The sequence below is a fragment of the Echinococcus granulosus genome (assembly GCF_000524195.1).
Source record: "Echinococcus granulosus chromosome Unknown EG_S00030, whole genome shotgun sequence".
Lineage (NCBI taxonomy): Eukaryota > Metazoa > Platyhelminthes > Cestoda > Cyclophyllidea > Taeniidae > Echinococcus > Echinococcus granulosus.
Window position 1 is genome coordinate 873,534 of NW_020170410.1, and position 16,271 is coordinate 889,804.

Genomic DNA, 16,271 nt, shown 5'->3' on the forward strand with positions numbered 1-16,271 from the left:
CTAAAACGATAATTAACGTGGTAAATGAAAAGTGCGAAAGAAACTTATCTGAACCCTCTAGTCAAACCTACCTTCTGCAGTTGGCCTTTAGAGACGGGAACCGCGGAGAGGGCCCCAAATGCTAGTGAATGCCGACTAAGTTGGTTGTCCAAGTCGCTGTAGCACTGATCAAGTGCAAGAGCCTGAGAATATGTTTCAGACAGCTCTGAAGCTCGATGTTTGCAGATAGCGTCCAGTGCCTGCCACTTCTTTTCAACATCGGTCTTATGCTCGCGGATGCGACCAGAGCCCTTTCCGGCCCCCTTTTGATTAAGAAGCTCGTTTCCAAGCCGTCGCAAACCATCAATTTGTGGAGCCATGGCTTTGAGCTCAGCTTTGAATCTGGAGGAATCCAAGGAGTTAGTGAATTGAGTTTGCCAATCCGCTTCTGGCTATAACAAAGGCTGCACTTCTTTCGGATAAACTCTTGTGGTTTCCATTCTATATTAGAACGTAGTGCTTGGAAATTGGATTTCTAACTCAATCAAACACTTGAATGAACAACTTTTAAGAAAATGCAAATCTGTTCGCTATTTTGAGCGGAACAATTTTAAATTAAATCACTCTACCTGTCCAACTTCTTGGTCAAAGCAAGAATTTCTTGAGGGTCCACGGAGCTCAATTGAAGCTGAGAGATCTGATTGAGTCGCTGGGTCAGCCATGCGTCTGCCTCCATGAACGCATTCGAAAAGGCCTCTAAACTTCTAAGTGAGCTTGCAGCAGTCGATTGAATAGAGGAAACACGACTTTTGAGCCTCTCACAACCATTTTTCAAATTCTCAGCATCTGCAAAACACCCAAAATGAAAGGTTAGGTCAAGAGAGGAAACATCGATTTGGCAAATTAGATCAATCAACAGAGTTCAGTTTACCTTGAACCAACTTGTCATCAGCCGAGTTTTCAAATGGCTTCAAGAGACCACAAGCCGATTCCACCTCGCTTTCTAAAGCATTACACTCAGAAGTGACTTTTTCGAGCTCCTTTAACTGTTCACGAAGCGAGACTTCCTCAACAGTCGAGCGATCAGCGAAGATACCAGCATTCAGGCGTTTTTCAAGGCTCTGTAACCAGTCGAGCAGTTTTGCCCGTTTAGTCTTAAACTGTTTGGCACGTAAAAGACGTTCTTTGCAGGTCTGATGCGCCTGATGGATTGACTGATCCAGATCGGAGAGTTCAGCCCAGGCTGCAGCTGTTTTCTTCTTGGCCGTGGTTATGTCCGATTCTCGACCCAAATCAATGGCTTCCAACGCCAATTTATTTATATCCTCTTCAAACAGATTAAATTCAGCTGTTTGGGAGTTTTTCATTCCCTAAATACAAAAAGCGCATATTAATAAACATCAAAACTATGGAAGGGAAAAGTAGAAATTAATATCTTCAAATATTAGATACCTCTATTTCCTTCAACCGTTTATAGCTTTCTCCCTCGGGTATTAGACCGCTTTCAATGGCAGACAAATCAGATCGAGCAGACTCCAAAAATGCGTCGAGATTTTTAGACGCTTGGTCGAGAAGCAAACTCTTCTGCTCTAATTCATCCAATAGGATCTGGTCGCGGGATAACCTGCTCTGTAGCTCGGTGCACCTTTTAAAAAACATCGGAGGTAAAACAATATTTAGTGAAATTGGTTAGTAGTGTAGTTGGAAATAATTGATGCATCTGAACCACTGTGATACCTAATGATCTTAAAATTCCTCTAGATGGGCACCACGCATCACAACGATTCGAGTAGGATAACCGTGTGATTGATTATATCGTCTGCGTTTTACTTATTCAAGTATCGGGGAAATTACTAGTGCGACGTAAATTCAGTATCATCGCTACTCTTATCTTGTAAATAACTACCAATCACTCAACTGGCTAAGGTCACTTATGGTCCACAGTTTACGCATGTCTTCGGAGTGTACCATATTAATTTTTAAACCAAACTCACTTGTCCACCAACTTCAGCGCTGCCGCAACCTTCTCCTTCACCTTTTCAGTCGCTTCCTGTTGTTCCCCTGATTTTTCCAGCTCTTCTAACTCCTCCTGTGCCGATCTAAGTAAGGACTGGAGCCCAGGTTCACGAACAGACAGTTCGGCCTGTAGTTTGTTATTAGCCTGACGGGCTTCCAGCAGTGTTGACTCATTTTTTCCTCCTGCTGCAGCAATGGCATCCTCCAACCACGCAGACTTTTCCCCCAGAGACCCATCCTTAGCATCAATGGCACTAAGAAGGGATTTTATTTTCACTTTCATAGAGGTCAATTCTTTAGACAAGGCGGAAAGTCGAGCTTCTTCAGTTTCCAAGGGTTTGTTCAGACAAGTTTCGATTGTTGAAGGTGATACTAAAACCGCGGGGAGTTTGCTTTTCGAAAGATCGTCTGCTAGCACATTTAAGGTCTAAAGAGTTCATGAAAAAACGTGGACTTGAACTAGTTATTTATGAAGCCTTGGGACTGAGTAAAATTAGAGTTTATGAAATTGTTTTACACTTTCATTTTGAAGGATGCACATAGCTTGCATCTTAAAGCGCCCGACGATGAATGTTTGCTGCCTTAGCCAAATTTAATTATGGAAAGTAAGTCACCTCAGTGAATTTTTCGGTTTGGAGGATAAAAACAAATGACCTGCCTCAAGGGCTGACTTGATATGCGAGATGTGACCTTCCAGAGCAAAAATGCAAGAGGCTTGATCCTTCACAAGCACGGGATTGGTGATCATTTGAGTGTTTACCGGTGCACGAGCATTCCCCTCGCACCAAGGATTCACATCCACACCAGCAGCAAGAAGTTTTCGAGTGGCTTGCCAAAAGGTCTTCTCCGCTGCATCCAGAGATTCGCTGCATTTGGCAAGCCCAGTGGCAAAATCACTGAAGCCCATTGCAGCATCAGAGTAGCGAGTGGAGTACTCCCCTGCCAAAGCCTCTAGCTCATTGAACTTATTCTGCGTCCAATCGACGGCCGTTTCGACAGAGGGGACGATACTTTCGGCGGAGGCTTCTGTAACAGGAAGCTCGACACCAACGAGACTAGCGTATTCCAACTGAAAAAAGACAACCTGAGGTCTACTGAGACTATTGAGGCATATTAATTCAATAAATTAGTGAAACAGGCATTATACCTCATTAATATTTTGTAAAACAGTATCCCTTAGTTGAGGAATAGGGGTGGCTAGGAACTGACAGGAACATTACCTTAGCTGAGTTATACTTTTCCAAACAGGAGAGGAACTTTTGAGCACTTGACATGACACTTGCTAGATCCGTCTGCCGTGAGAGTAACTCGTGCTCAACACGACTAATATGAGCCTGTATAGCGGAGAGACTTTCAGGATGAGGAGCGTAAGTCTCCAGTGTCTGCTTTAGTGACTTTTCAATGGATGTAAGCCAGGATTTCAAGTCCTGCAACTGGAACGTCAGCTGCTCTAGATTGTCTAGACTAGCAGTCAGGAGGTGTATCCTCAAGTCTGTCTCCTGGGTAAGCTATAAGAAAGGCAGTTTTATAGGTCAAGGTCAGTCTGGTAAATGCAGTGCAAACTCAAGGGGTCGTACTACCTGTTGGAATGCTGAGCGAACTTCCATAGCTTTAGTTTCCAAAAGGCTTCGCTTCTCTGAAGGAAGTGAAGCAATGGCTTCTTTGGCCAGTAACTCAGCTCTTTCACAGACGGCTAGGGCGACTTGTTTGTGCGTCAATAGGTCATTGTTGATTTCCTTTATAAAAGAAACACTAAATTAGTTATTCGGTGTACTAGGTTAAAGGCCATCAATGGACGCCTTGGAGCACAACAACAAAGAGCATTTATACAGCATAAAAGAGTAAGAAATAACCTACATAGTACTGGTCCAACAGTTTTTGATTGTCATCGTCATTCAGAGAAATCGAACATTCATTAAGAATGCGTTCCTGCCTAGTCAAGAGCCAAGCTGATTCCGCATCCAATTCCTTAAGTAGACCGCTAAACAGTCGTGCGTAATTTACCTAGAACAGCACAAAAATAGTTAGAAGGGGAGACCTAGAAAGAGAATTTAAGGCCAAGCTGGCTTGTAAGCAAGCAGGCAGACATTAACATGCCGTGATGATGCAAAGGAAACGAGAAAGGTCATTGGGTAACCCAAAAGTTCAGTACACAAAAGGCGAAGAAAGCATGCCGAAAATAATTAAAGTAGTTATTTTAAGGTAATGTCTACATCTGTAATCGAATTCGAAGACAAGACAGCAAAAGCTAATTCGTTTAAAGAGGTATTAGCACTAGATTCACAAAAAAAAACTAAGCAGGAAAAGCGCCGATGAGAGGTTTAATAATAAACATGTAATAAACAAGGCATCCAAAAAAAATAGCGTGTAAATGCTAAATAAATTCAAAACAAGGCAAACAACGCAGGCAGCAAAGCAAAAAAGGGAAAAAAGGTCGCACACAAAGATAAAACACAGTCGAGGAAACTACTACCTCAGGTTGAAAAGGCATCGAACGTGAAACAACGGAAGCAGGGAAGGAAAAATTACGGTCGCCAGAGAAACGCAAATGAGGAAAGGAAACTTCCTCCAAAATAGGCGACAGACCGCCCGACAAATGCCCAGGCAAGGAATAAGGCAGAGAAAGTGGACAGGAGACACCGAATAGAGAACGCGATAAATTTGAAGAAACGCCAATAGCAATAGGCGAAATGCCAAACCCTAACTCAGGCGAAATAACAGAAGAATCAAATTTAAATTTTAAAGATGCACCTGATTTAGATCATGAACTACCCTTCCAGAAACACAATGGAAATGACACTGTGTTTAAGATCCAGAATCTCTCTTTTAAGTCTCGTTAGACCGCCTCCTCAGCCAGTTGAAAAAAAGGAATACTGTAGGCAAAAAGTTGAGGAATTAGTATTGGGGTATTTGAGAATCTATTGAACAAATTTAGATGTTTAGATCCTGCTTCCATTCCTCCAAGGCACTCGTCCACTATTCGGACATTACCATGGCACATAGTTTGCCTAATACGAGATCCCTACCATGCATTATTCCTAGGCGCCTTTTACTCGGAGAAGAATTTGTATCGGTTTCAATTTAAGCATAGTTCCAGTCTACCATCTCGACCTTATGAAGCGTAGCAAAAATGTATTTTTATGGGAGCTCAAGCTAGATCACTCCATTATCATTTCACGCTAAGAAATGAAGGATAATATGATACAATTAGATTTCAGCCCAAATCTTATCCCTCTCGCAGAAATGATGTACTGTGACACCAAACCTAAATTCAATGATATAAACTTCTTTTTTGCTTCGGAATAATTTTTTCTCAGTTGTGGCGCATTATCAGAGATCTATTTAAGAGCCACCGAATTTAGCTCTTGATATTGCAGCGGACATGGATGAACAGGCCCAATGTACTCCAGGTGTAAACTTTTTAATCACACGAAAGAGAAAAGGTCACATATTTCCAAATTTTGAAGGCAGTTTACTTGTCCAAGTAGTTTTATTTAAAAAATTGGAACCATCTTCATTTCATGTTAGTTTAAAATTGTAAGCTAAGTAATTGCTAAACCCATTGTTCCACACGGTGAGAATGTCGTGTACTTTTAAGCTAATGCATTGTGGCAAGAGAAAGGAGAGCAGTGACCAAGCTTAGCCAATTAACTTTAAGGCAAACCTGAAAGTCGGTATGTTTAAGGATTTTTAAGCAGTTTCCGAACAATCCAAATTACCTTTTCCATTTTGTCAAGTCCATCATTATTTTCAGTCAATCTTTAACAGCTAGTTGTCACTTCAACGGTCTCCTTGTGGCATTCGTGTGAGACCAAAAGTAGAGAAGGGGATTTGTTCAAGGCCCGAGGTGGCGCCTTTATTATTATGCATATTTTTTTAAAAGTCCAAAATTACTTTATCGTGTCGAAACGATACACGAAATCCGAATGCTTTTTAAACTGTGACTACGTCGGGTCTTGTGGCCACTTTGAGATGGATGAATCCAATGTTCCCAACAGATTACAGCCCTCTATTATCCGCAGCTGAAGTGGGTAATTTGTAGCCAGGACTAGAAATACCTGTCAGGATGAAGTTTGTTCCCTAAATTATCCATGAACTTGGCGATCATTAGTTAACCACGCCCTAGCTATCTAGCAAAATATATCATTGGTGTTTTCAGCTGTCTGCGCTACATCTCATTCATAAAAGAAGACCAATTCCCAATTCTTTTGTTCTCAAATACTTAAAATGCTTAAATCTGCAAGGATGTAGCTTCAAAATAACGAAAACAACCGACAGTAGACAAAGTGATGCTTTAAAGATTCTGAGTCCAAAATGCCAAACTTCTTAGGGGAGTGAAAACTTCAAACAACTTTAGTTTCAAAGCACTTTTCTTTAAAATACAATATTCTTCGAAGGCTGAAATTTTTGCAGCCGAAGAAGCTAAGGTAACTCTGTTTTGTTGGTTCTCATTTATTTCTAACTTTACAGTGGGCCGATTATTCACGCCCTTAGTCGAACTGATTATTTCCTTATTCTCCCATTGCTTACGGCGAAACTGCGGTGAATTTCCCATACCAAGAATCTCCCACAACATGACAGTTGCATTATTAATAACGCGTAATATATAAACTGTCTTAAGCTTCGATGGTACCATGAGGAAAGGTCCTTGTTCTTTTATATGATGTCCGACTAAAATAAGCAGAATATTCCTGTTATTTCGTCTGAAAATGCTCACGAGGGTGCTTATTTAATAGGAGTGTATATTTTAAGTAGACCAAGTTCTTTATGATGGACTAATGTAGATATTGCATTTCACCTCATCAACGCTCGGCAACACATCCATTTAAAGCTGATGCATGGGATACTAATGAGCATTTGCGAACGTAAATAAACCAAACAGCTAAGTGCCAAATTCACTTTATTACATTTGTTAATTATAGGAAGAGGCATTAAAACCGACACAGGAGTGAATGGCTAATGGAAACAGTCTTGACGCCTCTTTTAAAAAAAAAGAACTGCGTAGTTAGCGCCTGTTCGTGGGCGGAAAGAAATTATCGCGTAGTGTCCTTTATAATTGTTCTATTTGTTAAAATTATCATTTATTTCGAGACACTCTAAATGAAATATATTTCACCACCCGAGGGCATAATTTACCCAACTTTCAGCTGCATTTTTTTGCAAATGAAGAAAAATTTAAGCACATTTAAAGACCACATACTTAAAGAAGTAAGTCCTAAATTCTTTGACTACAGCTAATCTATTCACACTCATAATGGATTTTCCCCTGTCATCACATTAGTTCACCCTACCCACCCGTAAATGTTGTGAAAGGAATGTCTGGAATGCTGGATAGTGGAGCAAAATAGCAAAAGCTGTAAAGCCTGTGTATATTTATTGACAAACACTCCAAGCAGAACCGGAAGCGGATTCCCTTGAAGGCATTAGCCCAGTAGGAAATGCCCACTCAACCACCAAACCAAATAGTCCTCAAAAAGTCTTGTCGTACCTCTTTACGTAACCGAATCACGACCCTGCAGTCTCATGTAGAAAAAGGATAAGTTGACATTGCTATGACTGTAAAAATAATGATAGTCTGGTTCACTAAGAAATCACAATGTAGTCCATAAATACATACTTTTGTGCTTACCACATTTCGGAAGCACATAATCCCGACGGAAATTGTTGTGCTTATTTCAACAAGAAGTACATCCTTTATTTTTCTAATTCCCAAACGGCTAAGAAGAGAATGGGATCACTTAATTGAATTCGCTTAGTTGTTTTGAAAAGCATTAAGACTACTTCGGCCTTACACGCTTAAGTTGCGTCAGATTTTGAACAAGATCGCTTATCCTTAAAATTGTGTTTTTTACCAAAAAATCTAAACTTTCTCAAGTGCCATAATTTTTTAGTGCAAAACACCTCGTTTTCAAAAAGCATGAGAAAATTTTGACATAATTACTTTAGGACGCAAAAAAAAGGCGTCATTTAGTACCGTTGTAAATCAAAAGATGAATAGCCATTTCCCAAATTGTTCAAATTGGAACTCCGGGCAAACTAATGCAATAGGCTCGGTGATTCCTTCGTCTACCTCCCCCATCATGCCTTTTGAATCGGTGGACGAGTTGGGCAAGGACATGCCTGATTGGGAAGTGATTTTTAAATGGGTGCAGATGTCACGGATTAGGAGTCTTCAGGGTACGTTTCCTCCTCGGAGACCATCGGCATCCCACCCAACACGATGCTCATATTATCCGGCAGTTTCTAGCCTAAAATGTGTATTTATTTGTATGTATTATAACAAAGTTAAAGGCAATAAATTCTTTTAAAGCTCATTTGGAGATGCATTCAAGGTATGTAAACGTCATATTTCTGTTGGAATTGATAATTACGAGATGGTGAGCGGTACATACCGTGTAACGAATTCTATCTGATGGGTTAATTGCCTTTGCATATTAATAGGAAAGTATTCACTTCAGAGCGAGCATTGTGGACAGAACGTGTGCTCCAGAAGCAGAAATTTACTTGTGCCCGAATAAATAAATAATGTGGAAACAGAATTCCTCTCTCATGAAACCCCTCGTAGGTTGATTTCACAATTTAGCAATGAACCGTGGTGTAATGGTTGACCAGCTGCAGGCATGAACACAAGGGCTGTAAAAGAGAACATTGGTTTATCCGTGAAAGTCAAAGAGGGCCGGTTGTAAAATTCTCAAGAAGGCTCAGTTTGGGCTTGCAAATTATCTCTGCTTCCATTCAAGGCAATTCCAAGGTTGATAGTATATCAGGTGAATTCCAGACAATTGACCCATTGGCGGAATTTGTTTCTTAATGGAAGCGCATTGCTTTACCAAGGTTTGGCAAGTGGACAGAAGGATAGCCAATGGAAGCATCCATCAACAGTTGTAGTAAAGGAATTCAATGTTCCGTTATCGGCAAAAGAAATGATATTGATAGACCCAATCGACGGCCATTGGCCTCTTCTCAAAAACCATCAGGAAATTGAAATGCAAAATCGGAGTTCTCTCTTAGAGATCTTATTTTGCATATTCACATCGAATTTTGCATGACTTATAGGTACATAGCCGAAGGTCTTGCCTGCTTTTCCTTTAAATTCCTCGGACAAGTGCCAATCTCTGGCAGCTTGTTCAACAGCTGCGGCCCCAAAACGGTTGCGAGCTCTGAGCACATTATATTCGATTTCTAAACCGCAATTTTATGCTTTTCGATCAGTTCTAGCTAATTAGTCCTGTGAATGAAGGTTCAGCACAGCCCCGTAAGTACATTTCTTTGTGTGAGAATTTGCCCGAATTCGAATAAACAAAGCAAAATTCCACACCTTAATGAGTCTAGCTAGACAGCGCTTAGTGCCGCCACTACAAGGGTCTCAAAGCAGCTAGGTTTCAACTATTTTACTACAGCACTAACACTCACCTGAGCTGATCAGTAAATAGTTACTCACACACCAAGAATACATGGTCATCCTCTGATCAAGTCGAATCTCCTTTATTTTATTGTTTCGTAATCAATTACCATGTTTGTGATCTAAAGAATATGTGCCGTAAGCTTGTAACCACGACCACAGGTTAGAAAATCGGGGCGTCACCTATGTGCGAATCTGGAAGCTAGCGCGTCAGTTAATCTGACAATGGTGAAGGGATTACAGTCTATAAGCGCATCGCCATTGGCTGGGTTGAAGAGTCCGCTGTCTAAAAAATACACCGTTTACGACTGAGAAGCAGTATGAAGTGAGGCTGTCAAGTGATCCATTTACGCATTTCTCCACTTTGCACTTGCACTGGAGACATTTAAATCAGACGAGAGATGTAACACTGAGGTCACCCCACCTCTCGCCCATCACTTTGCACTGCTTCAGTTCCCAGCTCCTACATGGAAGTGATGGAGGTGGAATTTCCTTTTAGCTTATGCTCAATAGTTACTCTAATACAATAAACCTGTTGCCCTTGGAGTGTAAAAATTAGAGTTATTAAATTTTAGTTAAACTACTGTCTAATAGCTGCAAGACTTCCTCCTTTGGTATCAGGAGGTACTAGATCCCATTTTACTAGCTATTCGTCGGTTCGATGGAAAATTGCAGAGAATTTTGGTGCAGGGCAGAACTAAGCTGATTCCTTCTACTACCTTTTTGTAACGCCTAATCAGAAATACGATGAATTTTGTTTTGCTTGTTCCTCCATTTTGGGTAATGTTGAATTCCTTAAAGTCTGACTAAACGATCCACTTCGGTTAAAAATTCATGAGAAAGCCAGTGGCATAAAGTGGAATACATGGAAAATTTTGCTCAATTTAGCCTATATTTATTGCAAGAAGACATAAAGCCTCATTTAATTCACCATTCGTGGCTATACAGCATTTAAAAGAGGATTTACTTTGACATTTAGCATAGGCAAGTTAGAAAGTGACTGGTGGTGGTGGCGGTGAAGATGTGAATTGCGGTGTCTGTGAGGCACCGTCAGCTGATCCTTATCACCTTCTCTGGTCTCAGCTCTCAAGTTTCTCACGTGATTGACCGCTTTTCAGGATTAACATCACCTGCCAGAACAGAGCCTCTAGAATGACCCACGAAGGCGGTGTGCACTTTGCTTATTGGTTCAACAATGGCATAAGCTATCAGCGATCCAATACAAGATTTACACAACACAAGTTGAAATAGATGCATAACCCGATGATGTTGTACCAATACAATGGTAATATATTCGATAATGGTCTCATATGTACATGAAAGGTGAATGTTACCAGGTTATGGTAACCGCGATTGCACCGAACCGTTTTGCAGAGACTAGTTGAGTTTCACATGCAACGCTACAAAATAATTACGTTTTTTTATTTCTTGAGCAGCACCTTAAATGGTTAAATGATAGCGTTTAATGTCACAAAAACTATAAGTAATCTGCATTACAGTGGTTGATTTTCCTCCAAGATCTCGACAGTGAATGCATTAGAGTACAGAAACCTTCGCAGCGAAGTGCTGGATCCTGAAAATTGAATATGGCTGTGACAGGAGTAAAAATTCAATCGTATCGCTGTAATTTGGCCATTGTCGAAGTTTCAAATTCAGTAGATCCTAAAAATGCAACCGAAGGTGATAATGACTGAAAGATGACCCCGCATGTTGGGTGAATAAGTGACAGTTCGCTGTAGGTCGTCTAGCAATGGAGGCTGACCCCTCAAAACGATTATGTAATTAAGTTTTGTCTTGGCGCAAGCCCATTTTCGTTTGGTAGATTTTAATAATGTGTGGATAAAAAAAGCAGCGCTCACTGCAAAGCCCGCGACAGTCACAATTTACGTGCTTGAGAGATTATAAAGTCCAATTATAGCCTACCGTGCTATTAAGGGCCTTAAAGGGAAAGTGACGATTTCAGAATAGAAAAGTCGATTTTCTAAATACAGCCATACTACACTAAGGACTCCTCAAGTTTCCTCTTATTTTGAACTGCTGTAGAAACCCACTTCTTTTGTGCGAATCCTTCAGCTGCAGCCAAACGCCTCGAGCGCCCTCTACCCCGTTACACCAGCACGATCGCTCACAAAAAAAGTCAAGACAACTATACCCCCATGAATTTGTGGCCCTGGCCTGAAAAAAACAACACCGCTTTACTTTAGCGCTATTCTAGGCTGACAACCGCCAGAACGCAAGACCATCTCACCACATCAACCATGATTAGTCATCCCACGCAAGCCTAGTTACTGCTTCGGCCGTAACCTTTACTGCTTGGGGTGAAAATACAAAAATGCAAAGATCACCCCAACCAACCTCTCCGGCCCCATTTGAAAGCCCTCAAAGGTCACCTACTCTTATGTCTAACCCTTGGTGACCTGACCAGAAGTCTTGTTTAAGACTAAAATTTTAACCAAGAGTAGAAGTAAGGCGGCACGACTCAAAGTACAAAATAAGCACTACAAAACGCTCACAGTTAGCTAGCCACACACACATAAAGAGAGACGCAACTGAATACACCCCACAAGAACAGGGTAGTGAAATTCACAATGCACAGAAATTGCAGACAGACCAAAGTCAGGTCATACGCACAAACACATTCACACCTCATCAATATGTATATATCATAGAAACCAGCAATGTAATGAGAGTTCCTGTGCGGGTCCCCCTAGAGAAAATAAGGGAAGAGAATACGCAAGGACAACAAAGCCTGTACAAGATGTCCACGCGGAAAAAGTGAGATAATCACATTGCGATTAAGAGGACACATCACGTGTTCTCTAACTGCACAGAGGACGAAGGCCAGGTCAACAAATGCGTGCAAATATGGGTGCATATGGAGAAGTGACAAGTGCTAAAAACAACTACAGTACCACAAAGAAAGTAAATGCAGAAGGCATTGGATCATTCACATGTAGGATTTTCCGTGGAATGAGGAAAATGTGAAGAGGAAGGAGAAGAGGAGGACTCTTCAGAACCTGGCGTTAGGATCCTTATATGGCGCTGCTGCGGCTCCTCCCTGAGCAGCCTGTTGTGCGTAGTCAACGCCCGAGTTGTTGAACGTTTCCTCCACGTATTGCCGACGATAGTTTGCGACCTGTTGACTATCGGCACCACCCTGCTGCAGCATAGACATCTGCTGTTGATTGCTGCTGTTGTTATTGTTGCAGCCACCTCCAGCAGGAGTCGCAGTAGTTTGATGGTGACCACCAGCAGCGTTGCTAGAAGAGGACAGAGCTGCTGGCTTCTGTTTCATTAGGGTCCAGTCGTAGACAGAATCCCAGGCGAAGTCGTAAGTCTTGAAAAGCTTGCGGAACAGTCTTCTCAAGAAAAGGTAGTCTGGAGGTTCCTCAAACACCAATTCACGTGCGTACTGTAGGTAGGTCTCGAATTCCACTGCGTAACCTCGACACAGTTGCTCCGGAGATGTGGCCAGTTTTTTTTCGTAGATCCTCTCGTACTTTTGCTTCTTTGTCGCAGCCTTGTAAGAAAACAATTGATTAATATCATGGACCACTAACTATGAAACACGTTGTTTCTCCAAGCACCAAGACTACAAATTGATGTCTTTGGGACTTGGTAATAAAGTGGACCAATCGAACAATCTGAGGAAAAACGTATTCACAACTCGATTACACGGGAGAATTGTAGCGAAAGCGAAGGAATACACCGTAAACAAACTACCAAGATCAACTTACCATACTAGGGTAAAAAAGCACTGGGTGCCCAAGCCAAGCCAACAAAATAAACAGGAGAGAATGCGTTGGAAACGATGTGATCGCTAAACTTACATGTGTGGTAAAATGAAACGTATTAACACGCTAAAATGTGAAACCAAATCCGACCCTACAACTAGCATACCATTGAACTACCATCTTCTGGCTGGTGAACACGAGGATAGACAGCACTCGGATCGAATCCTACGGAGTGAGCGATAGGGCTCTTTATTAAGGAACTAAAAAACCTTGGGGCAGACCAATTCTCCTAACCAGAACAATACTCGATCTACCAAAAAATTCACATCTGCATACTACACAATAATCGCAACGAAATATAATAGCTGTGAAAGTGGGAAAAGCATTGGCTACTGAAATGTTGCAAAACCACCCCCCCCCCCCGATTCCACAATTTTTCACTCATCAACCCGAGCTGCCAATCGATACAAGTCAAATTTTAGCTGCCTACAATGATGAAACACGCAACAATAAAACTGCTTTGACCTTAAACCCCACACTTAAAATCTAACGGCATCATGGCAGCCACGTCAGTCTGTCATCGCAGAAACACGAGTTCCGAGCACAGCCAGCTGACGCGTGTTTAAACAACACGATATGTTCGGGACGGTTGCAACAGTGATGCGCAATGCGGCGTGACTAACTCGGCAGCTGAGTGTGGCGAATGGCAGTGTGATGAGCGTGCGTGGGTTGGCATCGGAATTCAAAGGCCCTCCCCCAAGGCATCTGAATCAACCAAAAATATCCCCTTTCCATAATCATTAAGCCGTTATTTCGGTAGCAAAAAAACTCAGATGTGTGAATAAAAAAACAATGGGGGTTCTTCCCAGTGGATGGAAATGTGTGCATGTGTTGATTACTTCCCCACATCGCATGGGTTTTTTTGCGCAGCTAATCCGGACTAAAAACACAACAACAAATGTAATTATCCCCTTTTAAGAACATTTTTCCACATTAAACAAATATCTACATTCGAGACATTTGGCTAATACAAGGACCAGACCGATCCTCAACTCCTAAAATATGCTGTACGACTAACAGACAAGAGTTTACCGATTTTCTGATGTCATACAAGTGGCCATTAACATGACTGCCAAAACTCCTTGACGCGGCCTTTATCACAACATTTCAATGCATTGACTCTAGCACTACAGCACGGACTCAAAACGGCAACAACCCAATAATTGACGATAAATCCTAAACATTCCCTACAGAAAACAGTGAGTTTTTAGCGGTAACACCGCCGTTGACATTTACTCAATAAAATCAGGCAAAAAGCGTTCGAGAGTAGTCGATTAAAGTGTTAAGCGATCAGAGATAATCAAGCAAAGGCATTGGGATTGCATTCTAAAAAACCTAGAACTTGTAAGCGCCATGGCGTGGGATGGACGTGTAGACACAACCGCCAATAGCGCGACAAAGTGAGTTAGACGGTGGCCAAGTATTAACCCCCCCAAAGCCGAGCCCCTAACTGCAGTGAACGTAATCAAAAAGTAACAAGTCACTGTTTGGCCAGACTGTGCATTAAAACCATTAGGTTAAATTAATCAATTTGTAGATACACCCTGCCCTTGTCTAGGAGACCGCTGGCATACAGCTCTCTTCATTGAAAGGCAAAAGAACTGGTGTGGACCAAACAAGAGAACAACAGCGATGAACAAAATTAGCAAAACCTTCTCAAATCAAGATAGTACTAGGATAAATGCAGCCTCTAAGAGGGATATATCGTCCGAAGAGAGTAACTTAAAAACATTGGGATCAGTCTTAATTTGATAAAACATTTGACAATAAAACAGAGCGAGCGCTCTTATCATTTCTCAAAAGCACTTTTTAACTGCCGCAGTGGAGTTTAATAGCTGTCACACAGCTGCTAGCCACTTTGTGCTTGCCAAATAAAGAGCAATGTAAGCGTACTATCAGGGTACCGAAGGTTATTCTAACAAAATCATAAGTCTGGAACTTCAATCACAAATAGTGAATAAGGGATAAACAAAAACAACCCAATTAAGCGAGGCGAAGAAATAGGAGAACCAAAAGGGCTTAGAAGCCAATCGTGTATCAAAGGTAGGGTTAGTTTTCATTTACAAAGACGAATCAAATGAATGATCAGATAAGATAAACGTTCGTCAATAAAAAAGAAAGGCATCTCATCTATCACTGCTAAGTAGTTTGCGTGACCCCGATGTCATAATGGCAGTAAATGCGAAGATTGACGCAAACGCTAACCACTAACCCACAAAATAAACAGACTAATGTATAAACACTTGGCTACATGGTCTGTAGTTTTTAAACTATGTTTGAGAATAAACGCATATAGGTAAAAATATGTAAAATCACTCACCCGTAAGCCCTGCCATGGAAGTTGACCTCTAAGAAAATACATAAATACATATCCCAGAGACTCAATATCATCGCGTCTTGACTGTTCATGGCCAGCATGAGCGTTAATGCTCGCGTATCTGGCAGTACCGGTAAGATTCTTGTCATCCCGGAATGGTATATGCACCTTTGTGCGACTGTCTCTAAATGATGACACCAGTTTAGGCAATAGAAAAGCAAACCTGTATTTTTTGGCGAGGCCAAAGTCAACTAGAAATAGTCTGTTGCATCTTTGGCCAATTCCCATCAGGAAATTATCCGGTTTAATATCACGATGGATAAGATTTCTAGAGTGAACATATTCAACACGCCAGAGCATTTGCTCAGCCAGCATGAGAACTGTTTTCATGGTGAACCTTCGACCAACGTAGTTAAAGAGGTCTTCTAGACTTGGACCCAGGAGATCCATCACCAAGGCTCTGTAATCGTTCTTCATTCCATCAGAGCCGAACCAGTGTATTCGAGGAACGGCAAAAGTGTTCTGTGAAATATGAGAAGTTGCAGTTATACAGTACCTGAAGAAGGCGATAGATCCTGCTTTCATAGACCAGTTGTGGATGTCTGGCATTCATGGGTTCCAGTTTAACAGCAACCTCTTCACCATTAGCGATGTTTAGACCAAGATATATGTCGCCGAAAGATCCAGCCCCAATTTTCCGTATGAGCTTCCATCTCTTAGCAACAATAAAATCGTAGCGATTAGAAGGACCCAAGAGTTCCAT

At 41.5% G+C, this 16,271-nt stretch overlaps 2 protein-coding genes across 2 annotated transcripts; both read right to left on the reverse strand. All coding sequences in view use genetic code 11, as the record gives it.

Annotated features, from left to right (window-relative positions):
• Positions 1 to 887: 887 nt before the first annotated feature.
• EGR_04710 (hypothetical protein) lies at positions 888 to 4,486 on the reverse strand (the record flags this gene model as incomplete). Its single annotated transcript, XM_024493959.1, has 5 exons — positions 888 to 1,349; positions 2,015 to 2,422; positions 3,216 to 3,503; positions 3,576 to 3,731; positions 4,469 to 4,486. 5 exons carry the CDS (start codon positions 4,484 to 4,486, stop codon positions 888 to 890), a joined length of 1,332 nt encoding a protein of 443 aa, XP_024351712.1.
• Positions 4,487 to 15,391: 10,905 nt separating this feature from the next.
• Positions 15,392 to 16,271, reverse strand: EGR_04711 (Casein kinase I isoform alpha; the record flags this gene model as incomplete). The annotated part of the gene is made up of 2 exons (XM_024493960.1): positions 15,392 to 16,030; positions 16,065 to 16,271. 2 exons carry the CDS (start codon positions 16,269 to 16,271, stop codon positions 15,392 to 15,394), a joined length of 846 nt encoding a protein of 281 aa, XP_024351713.1.